At 32.5% G+C, this 14,566-nt stretch overlaps 1 protein-coding gene across 1 annotated transcript in view; it reads right to left on the bottom strand.

Moving 5' to 3' along the window:
- Nucleotides 1-2,901: 2,901 nt before the first annotated feature.
- The window catches only part of LOC136040707 (centrosomal protein of 290 kDa-like), a 229,687-nt gene continuing 218,022 nt past the window's right edge, over nucleotides 2,902-14,566 (bottom strand). Inside the window, exon 36 of the mRNA XM_065725009.1 lies at nucleotides 2,902-4,304. Coding sequence (XP_065581081.1) covers nucleotides 4,038-4,304 — 267 coding nt within the window. The 3' untranslated portion in view covers nucleotides 2,902-4,037. The remainder of the gene's footprint in view (nucleotides 4,305-14,566) is intronic.

The following is a 14,566-nucleotide window of genomic DNA, read 5'->3' on the forward strand; positions in this document are numbered from 1 at the left end:
CCTCAAATATTGTCTATCTTTCGTATATCCCAAAGATTACAACAAAATTAAAAAATATTTGCACAAAAAATAATCTGTACGTAGTTTTTACTAATAATTTTAAAATCATCAATTTCTTAAATTCGGGTAAAGATAAGACCCCAGTTACTCGCCAAAGAGTGGTCTATCAAATACCCTGTGATTGCGGAAAATACTATGTCGGCAGGACCCATCAGAATCTAGACAAAAGGTTACAACAGCATAAAAATGACATAGACAAGGCCTTAATTTCAAATAATTCCAACAACTCCTTTGATTCTGCTCTAGGTTGGCATATATTTAATAATCCGTCCCACATGATACTTTTTGAAAACTCTTCACTCATTAGTAATGATTTGGGAATAAAACAGGTGGTTCGAGAATCAATTGAAATTAATCTCAAAATAAATAAAAATATTTCTTTGAACAGGGACTTGGGGGAATACTCACTAAATTCTTTATACTCAAATTTAATTAAAAATGATCTAACAAAATATTTTACTAAACCAATTTATAATAGTACTGAACCAACTACGAAAAGGCCTTTGAGACAGGCTGCTAAACAAGCAAGATTAGCTTTAAGAAATTGCATCTAATCATTTTGTTCTCTTTAGTTTGAATGAGTTTATATTTCTTCGTTTCATTCTTTTCGCCAGTCCTGGTTGAACTTCGCTGAAGTAAGGATGCTAGGGCTATATATTTAAAAAAAAAATGTTTTAATAAGTGTTTTTAACTAATCAGTTTTAATTCTCACAATTTGATGTAAGTACTTTTATATATATATATATATATATATATATATATATATATATATATATATATATATATATATATATATATATATATATATATATATATATAGTTTCTCTCTTATTCTTGTATTGTACTGAAGACGGCCCTTGGACATAGGGCCGAAATATCTACATAAATAATTTCCATTGTCTTGAAAAAAATTTTCCCTATTGTCTCTACGTTGTATTTGTTTATTCAAGCTTTAGTGTAAAGAGCGAGGTATTAACAAGGGGACAAATCCCCTCATATACGTAATAGAAATACACAAATATAGAAGTTTATTACGTAAGTTAATTCGTAACGTACATATATTTATTACCAACGAAAACGTTCGTAAAAAAATCTAGTTGTAATTTTAAGTAACAAAAAAATGGAGGGTAACTTTGCCTCTTCCCCTACCCTTATCTTTTTATCAAAACCATCCGATTGAAACTATGAGAAAGCCGTTTAGCAAAAAAAAAAATAAATATGCAAATTTCATTTTATTTATTCATGTGTGGTGAGCGAAAATCAAAACATGCATTAATTCAAAAACGTTTAGAAATTAAATAAGAAAAACAAGTTTTCTTTTAACTGCAGATAAGGAGCGACAATAAAACTTACAACGAACAGAAATTACTCCGTATATGAAAGGGTTTGTCCTCTCCTCAACGCCTCGCTTTTTACGCTAAAGTTTTTTAATCTTTTAAAAAGTAGAGTTGTGACAAAGAGTCAAACTTTAGCGTAAAGAGTGAGGCATGGAGGAGGGGATAACCCCTTTCATAGACGGAATAATTTCTGTCCGTTTTAAGTTTTAATGTCACGACAAAGAGTTAAACTTTAGCGTAAAGAGTAAGGCGTGGAGGAGGGGTTAACCCCTTTCATATACGGAATGATTTCTGTCCGTTTTAAGTTTTAATATCACTCCTTACTTGCAGTTAAAAAAAAACGCAAAGGAAATGATGTTGTATTTATAGTTCTATATTTGATTCGTCACTTTTCCCCATATACAACGTATTTTCGACGTAATACCTTGAATTAGCTTAATACCTTAAATGAAGATGTTTTTTTTTTTAGCCTAAATTAACAGAAATGTAACGGAAACCAAAAGATACTTTTAATCCAAAATTCCATGGGTGCAGGCATTTTCCTTGTTCTTCAAGCTAATGGATTTTTTAAGTTTTTTTTTATAGGGTTTTTGGACTAAAACTAGGGTTAGGGTTTTCGGACTCTAATGGAATACTTTGTGTTACGATCTGTTACCATTTTTAGGAGTTATGTGCTATCGTTTTATTTACTGTGGGACCATTTCACCTCTTATTAGGTTCCAGCTGCCACTTCATTCAGGACTCTATTAATTATTTTTGTTTGGAGGGGAGAGACGAAAAAATTAACAAAATATAATTTGTTTATTTGTATTTTTGGTACTTTGGTACGTGTCAGACAAAAATTTTGGGACGAGGGGGAGGCTCAAACCAAGTACCCCCCTGAATACGGCCGTGATGTGAATACCAAAGAACATAGAATATAAACAAGAGAATAAACTCAAGTTGACATCAAAGAGATAAAAGTACCAACGCCATTGCCATTGCCATTGTATGTTTTTATGTTTGAAACATTTTGCATTAAATTAATTCTCATACAATAGCCTTTTTTTACAAATGGGACTATCATTGATTGTTAGTGATGGTTTTAAAATCTCAGTTTAACTCAAAAGCGTAGCTAAGGTGCTCCACTTTGAATTAGAATTGATAAATTAAAGAAAAAATTACCAAGTTTGAAGTTTGATTGTAATTCTACTCCAAAAAAGGAGCACCAGCGTAGCTAAGAGTCCAACTTCCCTCCCGATTTCCCTTCCCGAAAGACTCTTAGCGCTTTACAATGAGCTTAACCATAGCCTACTATAAGGACCTTAAAATGCTGGTATTATTTTTTGTCAATCCTAGTGATCACGGACGTCTATCTCAGTTGAATTCTCAGCTACACTGATGCTCCTATTTTTGGAGTAGAATTACATTCAAACTTCAAACATGGTAATTTATTGTTTAATTTATCAATTATATGAAAATAAGTTATTTCTCGTAACATCTCTGAACAAAAAAACTGGTAAAATTAAGAACCAATAAAATAAATTTATTTTCACTTGAATGACTAGATTACATCAATAACTAAGCATAGCTTCTTCTCTATCATTCGGAAAACGTGGGGATGTAATTTTTTTTGAAATAATCTAAAGAAAGCAACTGCCGAAACTGCTATATAATGCCAAAAATTTCAAGAAGGACACAGGTCTTTGGATGTTGGAAAACAAAGCACATATTGAAAGACCCCAAAATAAGTTATATTTCTATATTATTCACTATTTCGTTTTATCTTCAATACTTTTGATTCATTTCATTCATTCATGCTAAAAATTAATCTTCTTTTACGAGCACTAAGCGGGTATTTGTCCAATGAAGGATAACTTGTACGAATAGAGATTGAGGGATTGAGACTTGTGTGATTATTCAACTGTGTTGAAAATTTCACAACAAATTTTTTTGTGTTCTGAGAAATACCTTCAGGTCACTTTCAATACTCTTTTACGTCGATATGAACAAATAGTCGTTTTGTAGCTTATAAGAATTGTTGAAATTATTTATGACAATAGTTGATCAAAACTGAATCAAAATAAAAAAAAACACACAATTTCCGTCAAACCTTCACATTTGTTTTCTTTCTTATGCTGGATTCCAACAACTACGTTTATGCGTAACACCTCACGCACTAGGGATGCAAAAAGTCCTCAAAAATTTCCATACCAAATCTGTTCATTCTAACTTTTGAAACCCAAATGACAAAATTAAAAACGTTACATAGGATATAAAGTCTTTTTTTTTGTGGCTGTATTCTTTGGTGGCTCAGTATCAACTATTATTGGTGGCTCAGTATCAACTTCAAAACAACTATTTGACCACTAGAGCACATGAAATGGCTGCAAGAAGCAGAGAAAATTTGACAGAATAAAAGGCTAAATAAAAGAATAAAAGAATAAAATTTGACAAAGACATAAAAGGCTATTTTTCCGTCAAAACACAGTAATATGGACCTTAGCTAAAATTGAGAAAGTTCTACTGGGATCCTTTTTTTTAATATAAAATACACTTAGTATTAACCTAATAATAAAATTCCACTAGTTTTCACTGATAAAGTTTTTGCTTTCAAATGGCCTTATATAAAAAAAGTTCATCACGTATATTTAACAACTATTAAACATTTGTTTCAAATGACCCTTGTGTTCTGAGACCGGTAGCTGAGTGAGAGCGCCCATATTGCCGTTGTCGTCTTTTATCTCCACTACTAGCTGAGAGGAGGGCGGAATACCCAGCTGGAGACATGGATGGCTCGTATCCAGGGGTCAAGTGACGAGATGATCTGGGTGAATTTTCTAATTTTTCTATTTCAAAATCTTCTGCCGTGGGGCTACTCACACCTTTTGTATCTGGCAGAGGAGGCTTGGATCGTAGTTTCTGCATCTAAAAGTAAATTTCTTTTTACTAGAATTTAATTTCAAAAATCATATCTCTATGCTGTTTACAGATATAAGATCTTATTCATTAAGATCTTATAGAAATCTCACTGTCTTTCTATCATTTAGTTGCTGTAATTTTTTCTGTCTTTTAGCCCCCATTAATAATCATCCTAATTAGTTTACGACTTTCTGCTCACTTAAACATTCCTATTGTTCATACCTTTTAGCTTGTTTTTCTATTCCCTAAAATTTCTTGAATTACCCATATATAGTTTATGGCTTGCGGGTTTTTTTTACTCCTTAAAAATAAAAATGTGAACAATAAGGCTGCATTAATTCTTCTTATTTTATTTATTCTCTTTCTTAGTAATCGGAGAAATTATAAATTAACGAGCACTATAGAACAAATTCCTGGAAGCAAGTCAATGTTCTCCTAGAAATACATATTTTGCTCGCAATTCACCGTGTACAAGGGATAAAATAATCAGAAACTGCGGAATAAAATCAATCAATCATCTGAGGAAGTAAATCAATTTATTATATCATATTATACTAAATTCCTCAATAAAATAAATATTTTAGCACTCTAGAAAGAAATTTAAATCTATATTCTTGACTGAAAACTGCGAACTACACCAAAATCCTATTGGTACAAAACGCAAAGCTGTAGCATTCAAATGAAATTCTAATAGTTCAAAATGGAACCCTAAAATAGAGACAAATATTTTGTATAATGTTTAAAACATCAAGGATAGTGAGAGTGAAATCTGATTGTTTAAACCGATTGTTTAACTAGGTTTAATTATTACTTAACTACGACTGTTTAACTATCAAATTTGTTTGTTTAACCATGAACCCAGTTTGTAGTGAAAAACACCACCAAAAGCGCTAATTCCATTTTCAATTGTTGTGGGCAATAAATTCATAAAGGAAGTACGGGTGAAAAATCAGCAAAAAAAGCTGAATTCTTATTCTTTAAACTGATTGTTGAAATATGTTTAATTATTGTTTAACTACGACTTTTTTGACTATCAAATCTGATTGTTTGACTATGAACCCAGTTTTTAGTGAAAAATACCACAAAAAGCACTAATTCCATTTTTGATTGTTGTGAGCAACAAATTTAAATAGGAAGTACGGGTGAAAAATCAGCCAAAAAAGCTGAAACCTTGTTGTTTAAACTTATTGTTTAATTATTGTTTAAATACGACTGTTTGACTATCAAATCTGAATGTTTAAACTGAGTGTTTAACTGTGTTTAATTATTGTTTAAAAACGATTGTTTGACTATTAAATCTGATTGTTTAACTATGAACCCAGTGTTTAGTGAAAACTACCACCAAAATCACTAATTCCGTTTTTAATAGTTGTGGACAACAAATTCAAAAAGGAATTACGGGTGAAAAATCAGCCAAAAAAAGCTGAAATCTGATTGTTTAAACTGATTGTTTAACTATGTTTTATTGTTGTTTAACAACGAATGTTTGACTACTAAATATGATTGTTTAACTATGAACCCAGTTTTTAGTGAAAAATACCACCAAAATCACTAATTCCATTTTTAGTAGTTTTGGGTAACAAATTCAAAAAGGAAGTACGGGTGAAAAACCAGCCAAAAAAAGCTATAAAAATTTGCACCGGGATTTTAGAAGGTGATACTTTATTTTGAAGGTCTTTCAGAAGCAGCAAGAATTTTACATCCTAAAAATGTTATCAAGCTTGACTTACTAGATTTGCATACTTATTTTAGGGGTTCAAAGTGGTTCCACTGACAAAAAATACACTCCGCCATAAAATCTACAAAAATATAAACAGAGAAATTGTGAATATTGTAGTTTTCATGTATACATAAACCTAGGAGAAGTCTATGGGAGGAAATATTTTAAATTATATATTTCTGATACTTATTGATTAAAAATAAGTACACAAAGAAAATGTAAATTATAACAAATCATTCGGCAATTGTGTAAAAAAAATATTTCTTCCGTAATACCAACTTACTCAGTTGACCAACAAGCTACCAATAACCTCAGTCAAACCTCAGTTGACCATCAGGTGACCAATAAGCTAAATTTATTGCTAGCAATTTTTACTTTGACAGGATAAATATGCCTAAGATTGTGCTCTGTGAACAAATCGACTATCAAACATTTAAACTTTCAAATATCAAAACTTTCCGAAAACTTTCCAAAATATGTTGTTGTTTTTTTTCTTTTGGTACGAGATCATTCTTAAGCCAATCATAATAATCGTAATAATATACTGCAATAAAAGGGCTTTTGCCTTTATAAAAATTTGCTTTCACTAAAAAACTTGTCAATACTGTTCTTGAAAGAGTTGGTAGAGTTAGTCATATCCACTTTTTGGTGGTTGTTCCATTCCTTGGCTACTCGGCTTTAGAAGGTCCCACCGTCCAACTTCTTTATTGAAAGTGTTTTGTTTTAGCTTAAAATTGTGTCCTCGAAGGTTATTTGTGTTGACGTAGAGTATTTCTTCTTGTCCAATACTATTGTAGTACTTTTTACATAGCTTGAAAGTTTCAATTAGATTACATCGGATTTTTGAATCTCGCCTAAATGAGCAGAAACTAACAAAAAGTGCTACTCCTACAGGAGCTTAGATTTTGGTTTCAGCTATTTGACTCGAGCGGTTTTGATATTGACGAAATTTTCAAGACTCATGCAGCAAAATTTTATTTTTATTGACGGAGATGAATCATTTTGTCAGGAATAAAACAGGGAAAATGTCTAGCAGCTTCTACCATTTAATTACAACCAAGAGAAAACATAGACAATAAAAGAACTAGAAGGAGAGAACTATTTTTTCACATAGGCGTACTTTAATATTTACACGAATATTAAACAGAAACACAGACTCTCACTTAAAATATATATTCACCGCAATTTTGTGCAACTACTCTCTTATACTTCAGTTCAATGATGTGCCAAAATTCAAAAGTGTTTACATAATAAATTCATTGCATTACCAACGAATTCACAAATATAGTTTATAAAACTTATATATTGTCTAAGCATTAAACTGTGAGTTTAACCTTCATTAAATGAAATCAAAATGTTTTTTAACCAAGTTCTGTCTTCACATCATGACATGTTCTGTCTTCACATCATGACACAATCAACATATCTTGGTTAGATTGCGTGGCTTTCATGCATGCTAGGCATTTTCCATGCTATAGGGCATTGTGGGGACCCAGAGGCCATTGTGACAGAAGAAGGTTTGGCTCTCTGAGCCCCACTCTTTCCATGCAGCACATATGGCCCTGACGTGGAATGACGTAATTGAAGTATTTAAATCCCTCAATTATAGCAATTTAATTTAAGCAAAAACTCAACTCAAAACTAGATTAAGTGTTAACTACAGACTAACTACAAGGATTCTGGTTCAATACTATCTATTATTTCATTCAAGACTACGCGTTTTTTCACTTCTATTGGTTTATAGTAACTAACATATGGAAATACCTGAAGTTGTAGTTGTGGGCCTTTTACAATAGAAAAAAATCCGAGAGTGATAGATCATTGCCTATTTCCTACAAGTTTTGCGATATTTGAAATTATTCAACCCATTTTGAGTCGGTTCTAGAAGCCTTATTTGCTAAAGCCTATGTTTCTAGGATTCTTAGTTCAATTAGTTGGGTGTAGCTAATTTACAGATCATTTAGTTTGTGCCAGACCTGTATACCCAGATCTGCATACCCAGTTAGTCTTAACGAACCAGATTAAGAATCTAAGTATCATGAAAACAAAAAAGAAGAATTACTTTCCAGTAATTCTGGAATAAAAAGTGTATCTTATTTCTATTAGTCTAAGTCTTTGATGTATTCTATCAAACTAACCAAATCATTCATTAAGCGCATGCTAGAAACAAAAACCCTGCTTTATTCAAATCTGATTGGCTCCTGCATAAAATTTCAAGCCAATCGAAGAAGTCAGTGAAATTATAAGCCAGCAAAAAGTATCAAGTATTTTTCAGTCAAATGATTGTTACAAAATAACTCCCTGGTGTCCTGTGGCATCACCATGTGCATTCTTTGCGGGGATGAAATCATAATATTTTTATACAAATCTAGGGGGTAGAAAGGCAATTTTTGCTCTCTTATTTCTTGCTATTAAAATAAAAAAGAAAGACATTTACCAAAATGCAGGGACAAGTTAAAAATTTTCCAGAGTGGATAAAAGTCCCCCCCCCCTCTGGATTTGGGATTTATTTCTGACTTTAAGGAATATTTAGTCACTACTATCTAGTCCAATACACCATTTCAATTGAAACCTTGAAGGATGTAGACCAATTGTGTCCCAGGAGACCTCAAGGCCCAACCCCTCTCCACTCCTAAGACGACAGATATTTTACAATTTATTTATTAATTTTCAATAATTTGTTTATAGATTTTTTGCTATTCTTTTTATTTTGAAGAATCTAAAGATACGCAGTCTCTAAGAAAATATGTAGGGTGGAGCCACATTTTTTTTTGTATATTGCCAATTATCAAATTAAATACTTCATAGCTTAGAAATATTAATATTTAAAATTAGATAATAAGTGAAAGAACATAGAATGTAAAATATAGAAATCTAAATTAAAATTAATCACAAAGTCAATAAAGTTAAAATTTTAGCTACTCATAGAGAATTACGATAAAATTGGAATTTAAGTCCTTTACTTGCACTCTGTGAGATTAAGATCACTAATAGATAGGTTTGGGACAGTTCTTCCCCCTGTTTGTCCTTGTTCTCTTCACTATGAGCAACTCAAAATTTTCCAAATGAAATATTAATTTTTGCAAGAAGATTATAACAAAAAAGATGAATTTTCAGCTTTTATAAACAAATGTATTTGATTGCATAGATCGTTTGATAATAATTATAATGATGATGGAAAGTGAAGCTGACTTGCCGACACAGCAACGACAAAAAAACTACTACAAAAGTAAACCAATGAAAAGTAATGATGATGATAGCAGGGAATCCGCATAGCGGTTCTGGGCATGAATTTAATAGATTTAGTATGTAAAACTATTTATTTGCTCAATTCACGTGTGCTAGAAAGAGACAATACTAAAAGAAACAACAGTAAATTAAAAAAATAAATGAAAAATATTGACATCTATCTGTATGTAATATTTATTAGATACAGTTTTTTCCATTTTGTCATACATTTGCCGGAAGTAAGTAAATCAGACATATGCAAAATCGTGAACCCTATACAAAAACAGGAAGAGTAAAATCATAAGAATAGCACTGAAGGGCAACCACTTCCAAAACTCGTATATCCCCGGTACTGCAGATGGTGGAAGACACGGGGTATCAATTGTCCATGCGTGGTGTAAAATTGCGAGAAGGAATGTGAACAACTCCTCAAATGACACCGAATTCGATTCCAAATTCAAGAGTGTTATTTACCCAAAAAAAGATTTATTAAAGAAATAGGCTGGCCCCGGATAGAGATTATTCTTTCCTCGGGCGTAGCTAAGGGATAAAGATGTGGCCCATATTCTTGCAGAATACAAACAGCTTTCTTATTTAAGGAGCAATCTTTTCTTAGAGTGATGAACTTGGACCCCCAGGAATCCTACAGACCACTGTAAAAAACACAATTTGAGCATTTCATTTTGTTATTCATCAAAAAGATATTTAGATCTTGCTGGATCAAGGTATTAACACTTATATTGCTGTACTATTTTTATTGGTATTCTAGTAGCTCTGTTTGGTTTATATAATCCAGACAGTTTCTTTTCGTCTCGGAATATTCTACATCAAGGCCTACGATGAGGTTCAGTTTTACGCTCGATAGTGTCCAAAGCATCAACATCAACACACATTTTGCCTTTAGTTTTTCCATGGATGGTATGGATTGAGGCAATTGGGTTATTTCGACGCTGTGCCCTTGATTGAAACCTCACTCAATAACCCCCAAACCAATTTGATTTTAAACTTCAGGGTTGCATGAATATCGGCCTGAGCGTCAATACGGCCAAAACAGAACTTTTTGTTTTGGAACCTTCTTCGTTACTTAAACACTTTGCCCCACCCACAGTCAAAATTCGTATAGATTAAGGAGTAAAAGGTTTTTTCTAGAAAAGAATTCAGGCATCTCGGTATCACCTGCGAAGGTGATTCAATTCAAATGTGCATATATTGAGGGATCATACGTTTTTCCTAGATTAAGAAATCAAAAATCTCGGCATTACCTGCAAAAGTGATTTTATTCAAATTCGCATAAATTGAGGGATAATAGATTTTTCTTAAATAAAGAAATCAAACATCTCGGTATCACCCGCGAAATTGATTCAAGTCAAATATGAATAGATTGACGGATAATAGATTTTACCTCGGTAAAGAAATCTGGGTATTAGCTGCGAAGAGGAATAATTCAAATTCGCATAGATTGAGGGTTATTAGGTTTTTCCGGGGCAAAGAAATTAAAGATCTTGGTATCACCTGCAAGGGTGATATAAATCAAATTTGCATTGATTGAGGGATAATAGATTTTACCTAAGTAAAGAAATTAAACATCTCGGTATCACCTGCAAAGGTGATTTATTTCAAATTCGCATAGATTGAGGGATATTACGTGTTTCCTAGTCGAAGAAATTAAACATCTTGGTATCACTTGCGAAGATGATTTAATTCAAATTCTCACAAACTGAGAGATATTAAGTTTTTCCAAGATAAAGAAATCAAACATCTCGGAATCACCTGCAAAGGTGATTCAAATGAAATTCGCATAGATTGAGGGATGATAGGGTTTTCCTAGATAAAGAAATCTAATATCTCGGTATCACCTGCGAAGGTAATCTAACTCAAATTCTCATGAAGTGAGGGATAAAAGGTTTTTCCCAGATAAAGAAATCATATATCTTGGTATCACCTGCGAAGGTGATTCAAATCCAATTTGCATCGGTTTAGGGATAACAGGTTTTTCTTAGATAACGAATTCAAGCATCTCTATATCACCTCCGAAGGTGATTTAAATCAAAATCGCATAGATTGAGGGATAAGAGGTTTTTCCTAGGCGAAGAAATTAAACATCTTGGAATCACCTGCAAAAGGGATTTAATTCAAATTTGCATAAATTTGGGAATAAAAGGTTTTTAATAGATATAGAGATCAAACATCTCGGTATCAACTGCAAAGTTTATTTAAGTCAAATTCGAATAAATTGAGGGATAAAAGGTTTTCCTAGATAAAGAAATCAAACATCTCGATATCACCTGCGAAGGTGATTCAAGTGAAATTTGCAACAATTGAGGGATAATAGCTTTTTCCTAGATAACGAATTCAAGCATCTCGTTATCACATGCGAAGGTGATTTAAATCAAAATCGCATAGATTGAGGGATAATAGGTTTTTCCCAGATAAAGAATTCAACCATCTTGGTATCACCGGTGAAGGTGATTCAAGTCCAATATGCATCAATTGAGGGATAATAGGTTTTTCCTAGAAGATGAATTCAAGCATCTCTGTATCACCTACGAAGATGATGTAATTCAAATTTGAATAAATCGAGCTATATTAGGTTTTTCCTAGATAAAGAAATCAAACATCTCGGTATCACCTGTGAAGATGATTTAATTCAAATTTGCATAAATTGAGGGATAAAAGGTTTTTCCTAGATAAAGAAATCCTACATCTTGGTATCATCTGCGAAGGTAATTTAATTCAAATTTGTATAAATTGAGGGATATTAAGTTTTCCTAGATAAAGAAATCAAACATCTCGGTATCACCTCCAAAAGTGTATCAAGTCACATTTGCAGCGATTGAGGGATAAAAGTTTTCTCCGGAATAACAAAATTCAAGCATTTCGGTATCGCCTGCGAAGGTGATTTAATTCAAATTCGTATAGATTGATTATTAATAGGTTTTCCTAGATAAAGAAACTAAAAATCTCGGTATCACCTGCGAAGATAATTGATTAAATTGAACGATAATACGTTTTTCCTAGATAAAGAAATCAAACATCTCGGAATCACCTGCAAAAGTTATTCAAGTCAAATGTGCATAAATTTAGGGACAATAGATTTTACCTAGGTAAAGAAATGAAACATATTGGTAACACTTGCGAAGGTGATTTAATTCAAATTCTCATAAATTGAGGGATAGTAAAATTTTCCTAGATAAAGAAATCAAACATCTTGGAGTCACCTGCAAAAGGGATTTAATTCAAATTTTCCTAAATTTAGGAATAACAGGTTTTTCCTAGATAAAGAGATCAAACATCTCGGTATCACCTGCAAAGGTGATTTAAGTCAAATTTGAATAAGTTGAGGGATAAAAGGTTTTCCTAGATAAAGAAATCAAACACCTCGGTATCACCTGCGAAGGCGATTTAGGTCAAATTTGCATAGATTGAGGGATAATAGATTTTACCTAGGTAAAGAAATTAAACATATTGGTACCACTTGCGAAGGTGATTTAAATAAAATTCTCATAAATTGAGGGATAATAAGTTTTTCCTACATAAAGAAATCAAGCATCCGGGAACCATCTGCAAAGCTGATTCCAGTCAAAATTCACATAGATTGAGGGATGATAGGGTTTTCCTAGATAAAGAAATAAAACATTTTGGTATCACCTGCAAAGGTGATTCAAGTGAAATTTGCAACGATTGAGGGATAATAGGTTTTTCCTAGATAACGAATTCAAGCATCTCGGTATCACATGCGAAGGTGATTTAAATCAAAATCGCATAGATTGAGAGATAATAGGGTTTTCCCAGATAAAGAATTTGACCATCTTGGTATCACCTGTGAAGTTGATTCAAGTCCAATTTGCATCAATTGAGGGATAATAGCTTTTTCCTAGATAACGAATTCAAGCATCCCTGTATCACCTGTGAAGGTGATTTAAATCGAAATCGCATAGATTGAGGGATAATAAGTTTTTCCTACATAAAGAAATCAAGCATCTCGGAATCCTCTGCAAAGCTGATTCAAGTCAAAATTCACATAGATTGAGGGATCATAGCGTTTTCCTAGATAAAGAAATCAAACATTTCGATATCACCTGCGAAGGTGATTCAAGTGAAATTTGCAACAATTGAGGGATAATAGCTTTTTCCTAGATAACGAATTCAAGCATCTCTGTATCTCCTGTGAAGGTGATTTAAATCAAAATCGCATAGATTGAGGGATAATAAGTTTTTCCTACATAAAAAAATCAAGCATCTCGGAATCATCTGCAAAGCTGATTCAAGTCAAAATTCACATAGATTGAGGGATGATTGGGTTTTCCTAGATAAAGAAATCAAACATTTCGTACCACCTGCAAAGGTGATTCAAGTGAAATTTGCAACAATTGAGGGATAATAGATTTTTCCTAGATAACGAATTCAAGCATCTTGGTATCACATGCAAAGGTGATTTAAATCAAAATTGCATAGATTGAGGGATAATATGTTTTTCCCAGATAAAGAATTCAACCATCTTGGTATCACCTGTGAAGGTGATTCAAGTCCAATTTGCATCAATTGAGGGATAATCGGTTTTTTCTAGATAAAGAAGTCAAACATCTCGGTATCACGTGCCAAGGTGATTTAATTGAAATTTGCATAAATTGAGGGATAAGAGGTTTTTCCTAGATAAAGAAATCAAACATCTCGGTATCAGCTAAGAAGGTGATATAAGTCAAAATTCGCATAGATTGAGGAATAATAGGATTTTCCTAGATGAGGAAATTAAGCATCTCAGTATAAACTGCAAAGGTGATTTAAGTCAAAATTTTTATAGATTGAGGGATAATAGGTGTTTCTAGATCAAAAATTCAAGCATCTCAGTATCACCTTCGAAGGTGGTCTAATTCAAATTTGCATAAATTGAGGGATATTAGGTGTTTCCTAGATGAAGAAATTAAACATCTCGGTATCCCCTGTGAAGACAATTTAATTCAAATACGCGTAAATTGAGGGATAATGGGTTTTTCCTAGATAAAGAAATCAAACATCTCGGTATCACCTGCAAAGGTGATTTAATTCAAATTTGCATAAATTGAGGGATAAGAGGTTTTTCTTAGATAAAGAAACCAAACATCTCGGTATCACCTGCGAAGGTGATTCGAGTCAAATGTGCACAGATTGAGGGTTAATAAGTTTTTCCTAGATAAAGAAATCAAAAATCTCGATATCACATACGAAGGTGTATCAAGTCACATTTGCATCGATTGAGGGATAAAAGTTTTCTCCGGAATAATGAATTCAAGCATTTCGGTATCATCTGCGAAGGTAATTTAATTCAAATTCGTATAGATTG

Source organism: Artemia franciscana, chromosome 21 (assembly GCF_032884065.1).
Source record: "Artemia franciscana chromosome 21, ASM3288406v1, whole genome shotgun sequence".
Lineage (NCBI taxonomy): Eukaryota > Metazoa > Arthropoda > Branchiopoda > Anostraca > Artemiidae > Artemia > Artemia franciscana.